The following is a 16,113-nucleotide window of genomic DNA, read 5'->3' as shown; positions in this document are numbered from 1 at the left end:
CTACTTTCCCTTGAAGTCTTATTCAATGTGGAAGGTCCATTTTACAGAAGAACCATAAAAATAAACAAACAGCCCCAGCATATCTGAGGCACATGTTATCAAGCTCCTACTATAATTCCAGGGCTGTGGATTAAAGTGTTTCTTATCTATCCTTCCTGGCAGGGCCTCCCTCTACACTTGCCTTCCCTTGTAATCTCAAACCTATCTGTACATACACACAGCCGACCCTCTGTTCCTAATGCCTGGAAATCACCGGTTAGAACAGGTTAAGACATCTGTGTGGCTTATGCCCTTCATTAAGTTTCCATAAAACGGCCCACATTACAGCGATCTTTTTAAGCACAAACTACAAAACCTTTCAAGGAAAGTGGGGGCAGTAACATTTCACAGCTACACTGAAATTAAGCCTTCAGTGTTCAAAATTCCACAAACACTACCAATCAGGAGAGAACGTGCCAACTGTAGATAAGAGCAGAGCTGAAAGAAACCTCAGGAAACACCAAGTTTGCAACCTCTTGTTGTACAGATGGGAAAAGAGAGGGCAAAAGACAAAAGAGGTGACTTGCCCTCCGAGGTAGCCTAACAACCCCCCACTAAGTAAAACCAGGTTTTTCTAACACATAATTCATATCTTTTTCCATATCATACAGTATTTTTCTTTATTTAAAAAAGGAAGCTCTGGACCAAAAAAATATATTATTTTGTTGCTATATCCAGAGCTTCTGCAAACCAAAAGAATGGAGAATGCAACCAAAAAATGATCAAAAGTGAGAAACATTTTTAAAAGAAATACAAGGCCCAAGAAATATTAAACTTCAGGACTTGTTCAGGACTAACAAGGGCAACTTAAGTAAATTTATATAAATGTCACCAATTGTGAGATTTTGTAAACCTATCAAAGTAGCAAAATGTAAAAGAGCAATCCACACTGATATGAAGTCTGGGTGCCACAGGGAACCCCATAGACTGAGCATTGGCAGCCATAACTAGTACAACCTTACTTGAAGCCATTTGGCAAATGACATAAAACCCTTTAATGTGTTCAAACTCTTTGAATATTTCACCATTAGAAAGGCAACTTAAATGCTCAGTAATAGATTACTAAATATTTTTGCAGCCATTAAAATGATATGTGCAATTATGTTTAATCACATGGAAAGAAATTCATGTTTTTAAGTTAAGAAGGGCAGATTAAAGTGTTATATATAGTATGATCCCACTTGTAAAATAAATTTCATTTGTGTAAATTTCATTTGTGTAAATAGAGATGTGCAGAAAAACTGCTGGGAAAAAAAAAACTGCTGGGAGGGTAACTGTAAATGGTGGTATTTTTATTTTTGTGTGTTCTATTTTTCGGATTATTTAAAAATGAATGTTCATTAGTTTTGTGATAAAAAATAAATACATAGCCATTTTGAAAATATAAAAGGTGTTAAAAGCAAGAAACAACATGACTAACACATCTGCCAACATGCACAGCTCAGGAATGCCTTTAAATATAAAAATGAGAACTCCAAAAATAAAGCTACACTTTCCTAACCCACTCACCATCATAATAAAATACCTGAGGTGGCTTATAATTTCTTTTAATTTAGGAGGGCAGGAAAATTCTCATGCACTTGCCTCCATGTAGGAATGACATTCTTTAATTGTAGGATTATAACAATGACAGTAATAATCAAGCTATTAAAATAATCCATGAAAATATTGTTTTATCCCTTTAGTTGCTTTAAAGATAAAATTTTTTATTAACATTCAAAAGGGGTTCTTCATAAAGAAAACATGGAGACATCCCAAGGAGAATCAGGATCAGGCTGAAAGCTGCGTGTAAAGATGAGAAGTAGCACCTGCTTAAGCAATCACGTGGTGACAGTCTGCACCTGCAGACGGAGGCCGCCTCTCAGAGACAGGCCACGGAGCAGGAGGAGCAGGTGCACTGCAAGGAAGATACAAATCACTCACGCTATTGTTTGTTTGTATGATCACACCCACTATTATTTATTTCTCTTCTCTTTTGTGGAGATAAGAATGGGGTGGAGGGTAGATGCACCTTAGAGATGTAGCTGTACATAATTCTCAACTCTGAATTATTGGCATGATGCAAAACAAAACAACCACTTCAGCCTCTGCTAGAAAAGGATTTTTCAATAACTAAATAAATAATGACCACAACCCTTCAAGTCACTGTGCCATTTCTGTCATTTAAAATGAAATTAGGGCGCGCTTTTTTTTTTTTTTTTTTTTGCCTTCATGTGTTTTAGTCCTCTGTAAGGTTTTGATTCTTTGAGGATTTTTAAATATTTTTTTCAGTTATACTCTTTCAAACATACTCTCTCCATTCCTGCAAATCTGATCCCTTTCCTCCCTCCCTCCTTCCCTTCTTTCTTTCCTTCCTTCCATCCATCCCTCCTTCCTCCTTCTGCTTTTAATGTGTGTTTTTTGCCTTGAATTGTTTTTATGTATTATCAGCTCTAGAATGAGAGTGACAGTACTTCCAAGTGACCTGGTTAGGTATCTAATTTTAAAATATAATGACATTTTTAAAAGTAAATAGGAATGGTTAGAGAAAAAAGTCCACAACTGATAATAAAAAGTAATGGAACATTAAAGTGAGAATTTAACACGCTTAATAAACCTTTCTTAAATCTAGTGAATACCAGAACCTCTTTCTCTGGCCATTGGCTAACAAAGCTCCAATATAAAGTGGGATTCTGTCTTCTAGAGAATGGAAAAGATTAGCCAATTGCTGATGAGCAGAAACTCCTTAAGATGGCTCTTTCTGATACTAAAGATCCCAAAGACAGTTTTACAGAAAAGCCCAAGTTCTTCTTTCTTAATATTGGAACCTTTCTAGTGACCCTTAAGCCACAATACATATACTCCCCTGAGATTGCCTATATCTTGCCCAGTCACAAGTTTAACTTCCATTTTACCCAGCATTCATGCATTCTGACTTGTTTTTTCAATTTGTCTAATTTCAGACATCTTTGCTCCAGATTAGTTCTTAAAGTCGGAACACACAGAAATTGCAATTCTCACTCCAAAACTGGACAGATTTTTTGTAACCACGATTTTTTTTAATAACAAACTCCCTTGCAATAAAACAAATCACCCAGAAAACTATCCCTTCTGTTTGCTTCTGTCTTTGGAGATGGGCTGATCTTCCCTGGGCACAATAATAAATCCATTTTCAGCTAACTTGCCTTGTCAAATATGAAAAATTCTACATAGAGATTATTTCCTACATTATCTTCCCACCATGTGGATGTGGATTTGTAACTTATCCCATCTACAAAGTGACCGATTTGCAAACCTAATTCCAATGACTGGCACATCGCAGAAGCTCAAGCACACCCACTATTATTTGCTGAATACTATACTGCTGAATAATTAGTGCATGAACTAGTTAATTCTGTCCATCCAGTATCTTCACATTAGCCCTTACCCCTTCTCCACTGACACTTTTTTTTTTTTAAAAGATTTATTTATTTATTCATTCAGAGAGAGCGAAGAGAGAGGCAGAGACACAGGCAGAGGGAGAAGCAGGCTCCATGCAGGAAGCCTGATGTGGGACTCGATCCTGGGTCTCCAGGATCACACCCCGGGCTGCAGGCGGCGCTAAACCGCTACGCCACCGGGGCTGCCCCACTGGCACTTTAAACACCTCAAGTTCATGAAATGTATGGGACTTCTTTGCAAATGGAACTAACCAGTTCTCTGAAGAAGAATCTGATACATACACATCAGTAAGATACATGCCTCATTCAACAACTAATCTTTTCTTCCATACACATGCTATAGCTTTCCCACTGTCAATTAAAACAAACAAATACAGATGCCATAGATAAGCCTTTTGACTATAGATATCCAAAGAAATTTTGTAGTAAACCTGAAATTACACAAGAATTTTACACTGATCACTTTCTACAGGGCTGCAATCCACCACTTCTTCCCCACAATCCCAAATTAGGTACCCTGCAGGGCCCTGGGGAAAGTGTGGTCATCCATACAGGTCCAGCGGTCATCTAGTTCCTGAATTTTCCTAGGAAAGCCAAACAGAGCCCCTATACTCCTTTTTGAGAAAAAACATAATCTTTAGCACATCTAGATCCAAAGGGTAATAAGGCAGTTCAGGCCAGGCTTTTGTTAGAAAATGAAAACAATACCCCTGTTTAGAATGTAGTAATGTGTGTCCCGGATATTCAACATGGTACACTCACATTCACTAACCAACACTAGTTACCAAAGATACCAATGCTGCCCTGCACCTTGAGGTTCCGTGACTTGGTGATGATTGTAGAATGATGATCAGCATCATGTGACATGATCAGTCACTAGCCCACCAGGGTCTGCCAGCCTCTTGTCCCACACAACCTTTCTGACATACAGTTAAAGCATCTTGACTTCCACCTACAAAACCAGCCCCAACCCAGCAACTAGATGATTTTCCTGTTTAGATAGGACTTAAGGCCCCTATTTTACAGATGATGAAAGTAAGGACCAGAAAAGGTTAGTGCAAATGTCCAAGGTCAGAGTTCTAGAAATCTAGTCCCCTCCCCAGATCTCCATTTTAAAATAACCAAGGATGCAGGGGGGAAGCCTACATTAAAAATATTAACCTTACAAGGTAGAAGTGAATGCAACTCTGTACATATACACATTATGATCCCAATAAAAAAATAACATGAAAAATTAAAAGCATGAGAGGGACGACTGAGAAACAAAAGCTGGATGGAAACATGCCACAATGGTACCAATGGCTATGAAAGTATGATGGAAGATTTTTTTCACTTTCTTCTCAATATTTGTATTTTCCAAATCTTCTGCAAAAAAATGTTACTATTTTTGTAATATAAAAAAGAGCAAAAATAAATGTACAATATTCAACTCTGTTTACACTAGAAGTTATCTGCTTTAATGGAGACCCACGGACAGGTAGCTAAAGAAATGATAAAAACTTAAAACAACATACTTACCCACCAACTGTGGGAGAGAAGAAGCCTCCCTGTCAAGCATGATGGATCCTTTCTCCATACATGTCCTTAGCTCAAATAAGCTGTGAAGGGACAATGTGGCCACGTGGGGTTTGCTCCATCTTTCCCCACCCTGTTCCACTTTTTCTTCAAACTTAATCCACCTAGGAACATGAGATTAGTGAACAGCAATTAAAAGTATTCCAACCTCCTCTGGAAATAGCTACATCAACCCCTCCATCTCCACCCCCACCAGCACTCCCAAAATGTCTCATTTGGTGGAGTCTTAAAAGCTTATTATATCATTAATTGCATTACCTTTATAAATACACCAGAGTCACTAGACTCTCCTTCCCCTGGTGTTAGAGAGAAAGAAAATAAACCAAAATGATCCAAAGGATTCTTGGTTTTTTATCTGTCTATATGTAACCATGAAATCCTGAAGAATGATTATTTTGCTAAATTTTTAAAATAACATAGGAAAAATGTGCATTTCAAAATTCTCCATGAAAGCCCACACTGTGTAAAAATAACCACCATTGTGAGAATTCTGTTGTGACTTCACAAGGCAAGTTTATATAAGTTGAAATATCAGTTATAAACCAATATTTATCTTAATTATTTGAAAAACATGGTGTATGAAGTGTTTGGATGAATATAAAATTTCCCTTTAACACTTAAAGAAGGCCAGCATGTGCAGCTTGTATTTCTCAGATGACACACGTTCCATTCTCACTGAGATTCTAATGGGAGCTTTACCCTTCAAGTCTCACTCCACATGCGTTTAAAAATACACAAGTTCAGGGAACAACACATCGATTCCAATAACAGATCTCCTATCAACCTTAACAATGGAATAAACAAACCAATTTCATAACTCCTTCTTTCTAAGACTTCCAGATACTTCAATAACTTAGCGATATACTGCAACTTTTTAAAAGTTTAATGGAAATGAAAATAAAACACATTTGACAGTCTTTATATCCCATGTATTGCTCATACAGACTCTCTCTACTGGTAAAGGAGAACACAAAAGCATCACCATTTTGCTATTCATTATGACCCAAAGAAAAAAATGCTTCTTTCTCTCACTTCAAATCTTCTGAAAGATATTGAAAAAGATACAGAGGGGGTTAAAAAATTGTTTTCCTACATTCTTCACTCAAAGGTTTAATAATTGAAAAATGTTTTCCTAGAAAAAGCTAAACGCTCACCTAGCTCACTAAAGAAGAGAACAAAGGGCAGAGATCAGAGGAAGCTCTACATAAGGTATTATTTATAGACTGCTCACCACCCCCAGAGGAGGCAAGAAAACACATTAGTAGAACCAAGAGTGAACGCAGATCAAAAGATCAGCCACAGAGTCAAAGAAACTTTAGAATTTTAATCAAGCCCAATACCCATGTGATCCAGAGTGTTTAGCCATATCCAGAGACTCAGTATGCACTCCTCTCGGGAAGGGCTCCCACATGTCAATGGTAACCTTCTCTCCAATCTCACCCTCAACTCCCAGACCCTCTTCTTTTCCTCTGTATCCCCCCAAAATGTAAACAGTGGAGATTTTTACATATTTTCTTCACAAGTTAAAAAGCTCACATCACCACCAAAATTCTAAAACTTCAGAACTGGACCTCATGTCTTTCTATAAAAGTAGTTGTGAAACATTCCAAGAGAGAATAAAAGACCCTTAATATTCACATGAGTGTGTGTGTGTAATTAAATTAATAGTTCTTTCCTTTGGTTGCTATTAGTTCCACAGAAATAGAACGAAAGGGCAGAAAAATAACAATTTTACATCATACTCTTAAAGAATTCTATGGATTTGCCAAAAAGATAAACGGTGACTGGGGTTATTTCAAGAGTAATCATTTTACAGTGTATATTACATTGGTTAACTTTAGGTATATTATCTTTTCAGGCTTGCTCACACAATCTCTAACCATGTTTGTTGATAACTGTTACATAAATCATGTATTTTAAAAATAATTTTAAACTATTTCAAAAATTGGGATTTGGGGAATAGGTGATATAGGTGATGGGGATTAAGGAGTGCACTTGTCATGATGAGCACTAGGAGTTATATGGAGTGTTGAACCACTATATTGTACACCTGAAATTAACATAACACTGTGTGTTAACTGGAATTAAAATAAACTTAAAATAATTTTTGAAGAGTATTTTTACTGAAGTATAACTGATGTATAATTAATTAATAATTAATTATATCCTACTAATTTCAGATGTACATTACAGTCAGTCACATTTACATTCGATGTCATAATTTATTACTCAAGATAAGACTCTAGTATATTAAAAGCTTCTATAGTATATAAAACCATTTCAGGATTACATATAAGGATGTTATCTCTAGTGTAGTGACTCCCTGTTTTGATTCTTGAGAGAAGTCTTATTAGCTGAGAGATAAATCTTAGATCATAGGATATAAATTAAACCCAAGATAAATAACAAAGGCCAGCTAGAAACTCAGTAAATGGGAGTGTTTTATACAACCTTCACTTCCTTCTTCATTCTACTCAATGAAACCCCCTTCCTGTCAGTACTATCAAATACATCCATATGTGAGAATGGGTCTTTTCTGCCATCTTTCTCAATTGTCCAAACTATGTAAGTTTGATAAAATTTTCTTAAAAAAAAAAAAAAAAACACCTGGTGACTCAGTTGGTTAAGCGTCTGACTTCAGGTTTCAGCTCAGGTCATGATCTCAGGTTTGTGAGATCCAGCCCTGAGTCACCAGGCTCAGGGGGAAAGTCTGCTTCTCTCCCACTCCCTCTGCCATCTCCTCCATTCATGTGTGTGGGCGCCCTCTTCCAAATAAGTAAACAGATCTTTAAAAAACAAAAAGGAGCAAAATGACTACATTCTTTTGTGACCAATCTTTAGCTTCATTCCTCTCCACAGTTTGTATTGTAGGTAAGCTGACTAGACTTAAATATGATTTTAAACAGGTCTTAACAGTATATTTAGAAATCATAAATCCCAACCAGCTTGGATTTATGGAATAGCATTACTCACCCTCCTGGCATACACCAGTCCTTTAGGTCAAGATTTAATCATAAAGGAATGAAAATGTAAAATCTCAAAACTAGCAAGTTCCTTAGAATCTACATTCCTAAGGGATAAGTATTATCTCATACTTCAGTTTAGCATCTTTTTCACTCTGAGGTTAGTAAATATTGACTGTTGTGATGATGTCATAACATAGCACGGCTAACAACATAAGGGAAACTCTGGGATAATGACTATTAAATTCCTTTAAAATGTATTGCTCTGATTGTTCAAGGAATGGAGTATGCTTCCAACGTATGCTTTCAGACATAAAGTTTTATGTGGGTTTCCCACTTACACAGATTGCTTGCATGCAGTTTCATTCCAGAAACTACACATGCTATGTCTAACTCATCACATATCAAGGACAAATTTGAAAAAAACCTGAAAATTACTCAATTCAAATGAGAACCCATTAAAGAAAAGGCTAAGGCAAAGGTACCAAAGTTCAGCCTACCCAAGTGCCAATGAATTTGTTAAGGTGCCTTAAAACCTTGTAATTACACTTTATTAAAAAAAACAGACATTTTTAGTGTAAAACATTCTATATAAGCTACTATCTACCCTTTATAGTGACTGTGAATAACAATATATTTGCAATAAGTTTCCTACTTTTCCTTTTGTCTTGGTACATGACATGTCACAAGAAAATTAATTTCAGAAGTTAGTTTTTAAATGCTTGCAATTACAAAACTGTTGTAACCTTGGAAGAAGAGTTTATTAGGTAAAGTTCATTTATTTCAAGGTCTTAGATGAAGAAGAATACAGCATGCTCAGTTTAATGCACCTTGAGTGACTGCCAACCAAATAGCATTTTACTCGTTTATTAAAGAAATAGAAGGCCCACTGGGAATCACTGAATTTTGCAACTTTCCAATCATATGATTAAATATAATTTTAAAAAGACAAGACCTCTAACTTAAAAACATACCAATTTTACAGTGGAAAATAGACATGACTTTTGCCCTAGAATATAACCTAACTACATAAGATTAAAGTAATATATTTCTTGCTAACTAGTAAGTGCCTCATTACATAAAAGAAGCCAATGCTAGTGTGTATCTGGGATAAATTATGTTTTTAAAAAGAACTCTTCGATTTCTAGATCAACTGTGAAAGCTACTGCAAAGCAGTATATGTAACTACATGTAATTATGTAGATGATTAGATTCCATTTCCTTTAGGCTTTTTCTTACAGAAGAAATAAACTTGTTCTGAAATGGAATGTCCCAAAGTAATCTAGCAGAGAAAAGACAGAGAAGTTGGTGTAGATTGGGAAAAGGACAATCTCTCTCCAAATCCCCAGGGTAAGTATGCATGTCTGTGCTTGATGGTCATGCCCTGTAATCAGGTTTTCCAGAGGTAGGCTGGGTCAGTCTGCCAAGCAGAAACACAGATGGGTGCTCATTTGTGCTGTCCTGCTAGAAGTAAAACATCAATGCCCTTTTCCTTTGTTGGCTGCTTGTTTTGTTGGAACTTGTGACGGTCTTCCTTTTTACCCAGGTTTGGCAACAAAAAACTGAATCACACTGGACTGACCTTTAACATATATTCTTATAACAGCGAAATCCAACATTAGCCATCTGAATATTCACTGAAGGAAGACAGAGAGCCAATAACCATTTTTGCAGAGACAGCGCTGTCTCAAAGAAATAAAGAGCTTAGGGTGGTAGGGAAGAGCAGTAGCCCCTGATCCTGGCTTTGGGCCAACACCAAAGCTGGACCATGAACTTATTCTTTCACTAGTTTGTGTCATGAACCTCTCAGCTAATGCCTAGCCACCTAGAAATTCTTAACAAAGAGCATAGACTTCTTCATTAATACCAAATTCTCCGCTGTGATCACTGCTGTATTACTGAATGTCAGTACTTACCTAACACTCAGGAATACTCTCTAAAGAAAGAGTATTCTCTGCATTCCACTGATCATACACATTTCTCAGGTCTAATCATCCTATCCTTTGCCCAGTCTTTAATTTGTGCTTTATGTTGGAAGAGCCAATAAAAATTAAAAGTTCTAATTTATAGGAAAGGGGAAAAGCAAGGGAAAGATGTGGAAAAAAGGGGTGGTGGTGGTGGAGTTGGCTGAACTTCAAACTTTGTATAAATAAAGACTTCCCTTGTTCATAGTTTTACATGACTACTGTGCCTTCCAAGACTTAAATTGGGATATTTTTCCTACTACTGAAACCATTCTCTATTTTTTGAGACAGAGCATAACCCGAACTTCCTAACTAAAACTGAAGCTGCAGTAATGTTGAGAATCAATGTAGGATATTTTTGGTCAAATCAAATCATTAGCTACCTAAAAAGTATAGAATATTAAAAGGGGTGGTATTGTGTCCTGTGGGGCTGTGGGCTCACAGTAGAAACTACATTAAGCTGGAGAAGTCTAGTGGATTAGTTCTCTGTGGAATAAAACAGTCTATGAATCGGAGTTTTCACAAAAAAAGCAAAGATCTCAATTTTATAAGTTAGCCAGAATAATATTCATTGCACATTTTCATTTATAAAATCAATCCCTTCTAAGTATTAAACTTTTATTAGTTTGATAGGTTTGAGAATTTTTAATGGCAGAAAAAATCCTATCATCTCTAGAAAATGGATATCATAAGTGGCAATCAGAAATTACTGCAAAAATGTTCTTAAGCAGGGTATGTTGCAGGAACTAGAGATTAGTAAAACTCTGAATCATTTCTGGAGGCACAATCACCTTCTAACTTCCCAACAGGATTTAGGTGGAGCTAATTCTCTTAACACATACTTCTTGACTGTGGACAGTATACCCGGTAGTTGAAGGCACTAGAGACATAGTGATGAACAAAACAGCCAAAACGTTCTGCCCTCATGGAACTTTAATTTTATTGGAAAGAGAAAATAACAAGATATGCAATATGCTAAATGATGATAAGTGTTGAAGCACCTGGGTGGCTCAGTGGTTGAGTGTCTGCCTTTGGCTCAGAGCATGATCCCAGGGTCCTGGGAATTGAGCCTCACATCAGGCTCCCCACAGGGAACCTACTTCTCCCTCTGCCTATGTCTCTGCCTCTCTGTGTCTATGAATAAATAAATAAAATAAATAAATAAATAAATGATGATAAGTGTCAAGGAAAACATAATGAAGGATGGGGGTTAGAGAGTATTGGGGGATGGTTTCAATTTTAGATGGGGCAGCCACTGAGAAAGTAATATTTGAATAAAGACCTGAGGGGGTGAGAAAATGAACCATGAAGAAATGGGGGAGTGTAGCAAGGAAAGCATTTCAGACAGAGGAAACAGCAAGTGCAATGTCCCTGGCACAGAAGCATGACTGGCCAGCGAGTGAACAAAGGGGAGAAAAGTAGAAGATCAAAGAGATCGTGGTAGATTGTTCATGAGGTAGGTAAGGGCAGATGCAGAGACACAGACTAAGTAGGAAGCATTTAAAATAATCTAGATGAGAAATAATGGTGGCTTGCATCTAGGTTGTGGCAGTATTGAATGTGAGGTGTGGTGAGATTCTGAATATCTGAATATCTTTGAGGGTAAAACAAATAGGGTTTGCCAATGGATCAAGTAATGAGGGTAGAGAAAGAAGTCAAGGAAGATGCCAATGTTTTGGGCTTGAGCAACTAGAAGAATGGAGTTGCTCGTTGTGGTGGGGAACTCTGCAGGAGGAACAGATCTGAGGCAGGTAGATCAGAAGCTCCATTTTAGACATGTTATTTTTAGAAGTGTATTAGCCATCCAATTACTTATTATTATTTATTTTCAATTATTATTCATTTATTTTCAATCATATAAGGACAAAAGTTTGGGCTAGAGAACTTAATGTAGATGGCAGCAGCATATTAATGAATTAGGCTGAAACTTCAAACATAGGTCTTCTTATGAGCTTTATCAGTGGTGTGCTAGGTACCTTCGGTCTGTCATTCAGCAGTCCATCAGTCAGAAAGAGATAAATTATCACAGAATTCCAACTTTGGTCAAGGAATATACCTTAGAAAGTATTATATTTAGAACAGCTATTTCTAAAGCAATCAGTTCTCAACTACTCACACTCAACAAATACTACATAGCACAGTGAAGCTGTGGGAGTAAAATAGGGAAAGGCAGACATGATGGTCCTCAGTTGGAAGAATTATTGTAATTAAGGAGACAAAATGAAAATAATAATATCACATTTACATTTAACTAACCAATAGTAATTGTAGCAAGTCCTATACAGAAGCCGTAGAGTGTAGACTGGTATGAGTATGTTTCTTCCCACTGCCAACACATGGTAAACTCCCACCACACATTCTCTCCAGCAGTACAGTCTCTTGGGGACTAATGACATCACCAAAAATGACACGTGAATTCTTGAGGAAATAAAGACTTTAAGTATTATAAAGTATTCAAAATTATCTTAATCTTCAAGAATCTTACATGAAAGTACTATGTCCACCTCACTCAATGTTGAATCACCTACACAGTGAACTGTCACTTCTCCACCTTTCTGAGACCAAACATCATATAAAATATAGTCTGCCTTGGACTGAGAGAAAAAGCAGGAAGCTACACCTGAATTCTACTCTATGATAGGCACTCACACAGAATTTCAAGAAGATAGTATGAATCAAAGTAGCTCTTCTGGCCACAACTGACTGACTATGCTAGCATATACAACGGTCTGGAATTTTAGAGCTATAAACTATACATGAAATTATAGAGATGCAACCCAGTATCCTTCATTGGATAGAAGAGAACACTCAAGCTCAGGAAGATTCCATGAGCACTGGCCCATAGTGAAATAGCCAGTCAGCAACAAAGCCAAGACTAGACCAAAATCTCCCCAACACTCAGTTCAGGCTGCACCAGTACAATTTTCATTGTTTTTGTTTTTCCTATTAGAAAGAAGGAAAAGAAAGAATGAAATGGAGCTACTAGTACAAGATTCTACTTTGAAAGTCTTTTTTTTGGAGGATGTTTTATGAACCAAAAGTATACTTTATGTAGCACTTTTAATATCCAGGTTATTAGAACTAAGAGAAGGGAATGAGAATTACTGTATCATGGAAAGAGGTCTTGAAAGAACAAGAATGAAGAGCTCCAAGGGGGAGCATCAAAGGTAGAGAAGCAGAAACATGCTACAGATGGCTTTTTGATAAGGAGAAAATATTAACCGAAGAGGTAAAACATGGGTCTGCATATTAGAATTATCCAGCAAATGGAAAATAACATATTTAAGATTAGGTTTTTTCCTTTTAATGCTACTGGGACGGCCAGGAGTAAAATGTAATGATTTTCTTCTCTGGGCACAGTTTAAGTTTTGGAAGATATGAAATTATCAATGGATTCTACTAAACTTTTTTTTCCATTGAACTTTCTTTTAAAGTAGATGTTTCCACAAGGCCAAACTACCTAGAAATTCTTAGTGAGAAATAAAAGCTACTCTATCATTATCAAACAAACTAATTTATGAAGCTTCTCTATTATTAAAAATCCTAAGTGGCTAAAGACATTCAATAGTACTTAGGAGTGCAACAATAATAATAAACCCATAAACCTACAGAGCATAAGTCTCAGTAACTAAACAAAAATTACCCAAAAAATCCAATTAACTTGATGAACATTTGATTACAAATGATATGATGCATGAAGCTTTTAAAATATGCCCCAGAGGGATACATGGGTGGCTCAGTGGCTGAACTTCTGCCTTTGGCTCAAGGCGTCATCCCAGGGTCCCAGGATCGGGTCCCACACTGGGCTCCCAGCAGGGAGTCTGCTTCTCCTCTATGTCTCTGTCTCTCTCTGTGTGTCTCATGAATAAATAAATAAATAAAATCTTTTAAAAAAAAAAAAGAATAAAAAATAAAATATGCTCCAGAAATGGAGCACCTGGCCAGCTCAGGTGGAAAAGTATGGAACTCCTGATCTCAGGTTATGAGTTCAAGTCCCACCATTGGGTGTAGAGCGTACTAAAAGTAGATAAACTTAAGAAAAAGATATGTCCCAGAAAATAAAAGTTCTTTCTTTAATTCTCAAAAGAATCTCATCCAGAGAAGAAAAGACCATTGAGTTAGTGGTTCTTTACATCTCATCAACTTTTACTAATCATAGATGATAAAAAATATATTTCTTTCTCACTCTAGAATGACCTAGCTAGTAGTGGAACAACAGACATATCTCTTTTCCATCTAATCCACAGAAGAAGGCCTTCAGTTGTTTTGCTCTTATTTTAAACCCAAAGCTACAATAAGGATTTGATTTGCTTCATTCCTCAGATTGTAAAGATATTACATTGAACACACTTGAAACTTGAGTAAGATACCATGATTTATGTGTGAGTTTCTTTTGCTCACATCTTTATTCCCAGTATTTCATTACTGCCTGACATATACTATGCATTCAAAAAACACCAGTTGAATTTTATTTGAATTAAGTTGCAGACTATAGAAGGTGTATCTCGACATTATCTTGCTTGTGAAAGGGAAATATATTGAATCTCCATGCAAGTATGACAATGAGACTAGTAACTGCATTATATCAAATACTTTCTATTACATAATTGTTCTATGTCCTAGAAGATAGGCATGGAGTAAATAACCTATACGTAGAAAGAAAGAAAAGCTCTGTTACCATGAGATTAATGAAATCTTAGATATTTCGGTGGTGCTTAACAATTTACAAGGTATTTCCATATATATACACATATATACATATAGGCATGCATATAAATATCTGTGACATAATCAGACAAATATTAAATAATACTACATTTACATATGTTACGTACCTTATATTGCATACATATTATATGTAGTAGATTATTATCCACTTTTTATTGATTATGAAATCAACGTTCTGAGAAACTGAGTGCTATCCAGCTGACAGATAACAGAATCTGAAATTGAACTCAGGTCTCTATACTCCAAGTTCAAGTGAACCTTGTTCTTGCTTTTGTGGATACTTAAAAGATGACAGGTTTCTACTTGGAATAATTCAAGTTTGTGGGTAAACACTGTCTTTGCAACCTCCCTGCTAACTGTAAATGGATGCTAATAAATGCTAACAACAAATCAGACATGATTTCACCAGACACCTTGGCATGTAGAAACTGTGGACACATATCTCTAAGCTATCATGTTTCGGTGTTTGAGTTTATCTCTTGAAGATATTTTACTATTGGGCACCTGGCTGGCTCAGTGGTTGAGTGTCTGCCTTTGGCTCAGGTCGTGATCCTGAGGCCCTGCGATTTAGTCTCGCATCAGGATCCCCAAAGGGAGTCTGCTTCTCCCTCTGCCTGTCTCTGTCCTCTCTTTCTCTGGGTCTCTCATGAATAAATAAATAAAATCTCTAAATATATATATATTTTATAATTAAATAGCATGTGAATGGAGATTTACTTCTAATTCCTTAAAAAGGGTAAAACCGTAATAACGTGAATCAATGTAACAATGCTCTAGCAGTGAAATAAAGGGTGTCCTGCATCCACATCAGTATAAAAGAGAAAAAATTCCTTTTATTCCTTAACACAGTCAACATGACGTTCCTCAGTTATTCAAAGTGTGAAGGTGAGAGAAAGGCGCCCGCAGACAACGACCTTGCCTTGCACTTGCTTCCCCAGGTCGCCACCGCACAGCCAGCCATGCCTCACCTCGCGGTCTCCTTCCACTCCATCTCCTGCCCATCCACGGCGAGCAGCTCATCCAGTTCAGTGAAGAGCTGAGGGGGTGCTGGGCTGTCATCCTCCTCGCCCAAGATGAATCGGATACGTTCTGCGGCAGGAGAAACTGCAGAAGTGAAAATACTACGATTAAACACAGGCTGGACAACCCTGAGGAAAGTATAGCTTCGAGCTCTTCCTCTGTCCCCAAGGCTGTTGGACTTCCCTGCCACGTTTTCCGTGGACATCTTCTTTGCTGAGCCTCTTTTATCACCAACCTACACACAAAAAGAACTCAAAGCCCTTCTCTGTATCTTCGTCCTACACTATGTCTCAGCTCGCCACCACTCTCCAGGACAAGGCTCCAGTTCTGTGTGCTGTGTGACAAAGAACCTTTAGCCCTCAGATGAGCTGAGGTCCAACCGCATGACCTTCCCTCCTTCCCCAC

The 16,113-nt window shown here is 37.1% G+C and overlaps 1 protein-coding gene across 6 annotated transcripts in view; it reads right to left on the bottom strand.

Annotated features, from left to right (window-relative positions):
* SLC4A4 (solute carrier family 4 member 4) overlaps positions 1-16,113 on the bottom strand; it is a 343,107-nt gene that overhangs the window by 189,282 nt on the left and 137,712 nt on the right. For all 6 annotated transcript variants that reach the window (XM_041724407.1, XM_041724406.1, XM_041724405.1 and 3 more), the window contains 2 exons: positions 15,657-15,792; positions 4,977-5,137 (listed from right to left, as the gene is read on the bottom strand). In XM_041724407.1, coding sequence (XP_041580341.1) covers positions 4,977-5,137; positions 15,657-15,792 — 297 coding nt within the window. The remainder of the gene's footprint in view (positions 1-4,976; positions 5,138-15,656; positions 15,793-16,113) is intronic.

Source organism: Vulpes lagopus, chromosome 12 (assembly GCF_018345385.1).
Source record: "Vulpes lagopus strain Blue_001 chromosome 12, ASM1834538v1, whole genome shotgun sequence".
In the NCBI taxonomy this organism is placed as follows: domain Eukaryota; kingdom Metazoa; phylum Chordata; class Mammalia; order Carnivora; family Canidae; genus Vulpes; species Vulpes lagopus.
This window is presented reverse-complemented; position numbering and strand designations above follow the sequence as displayed.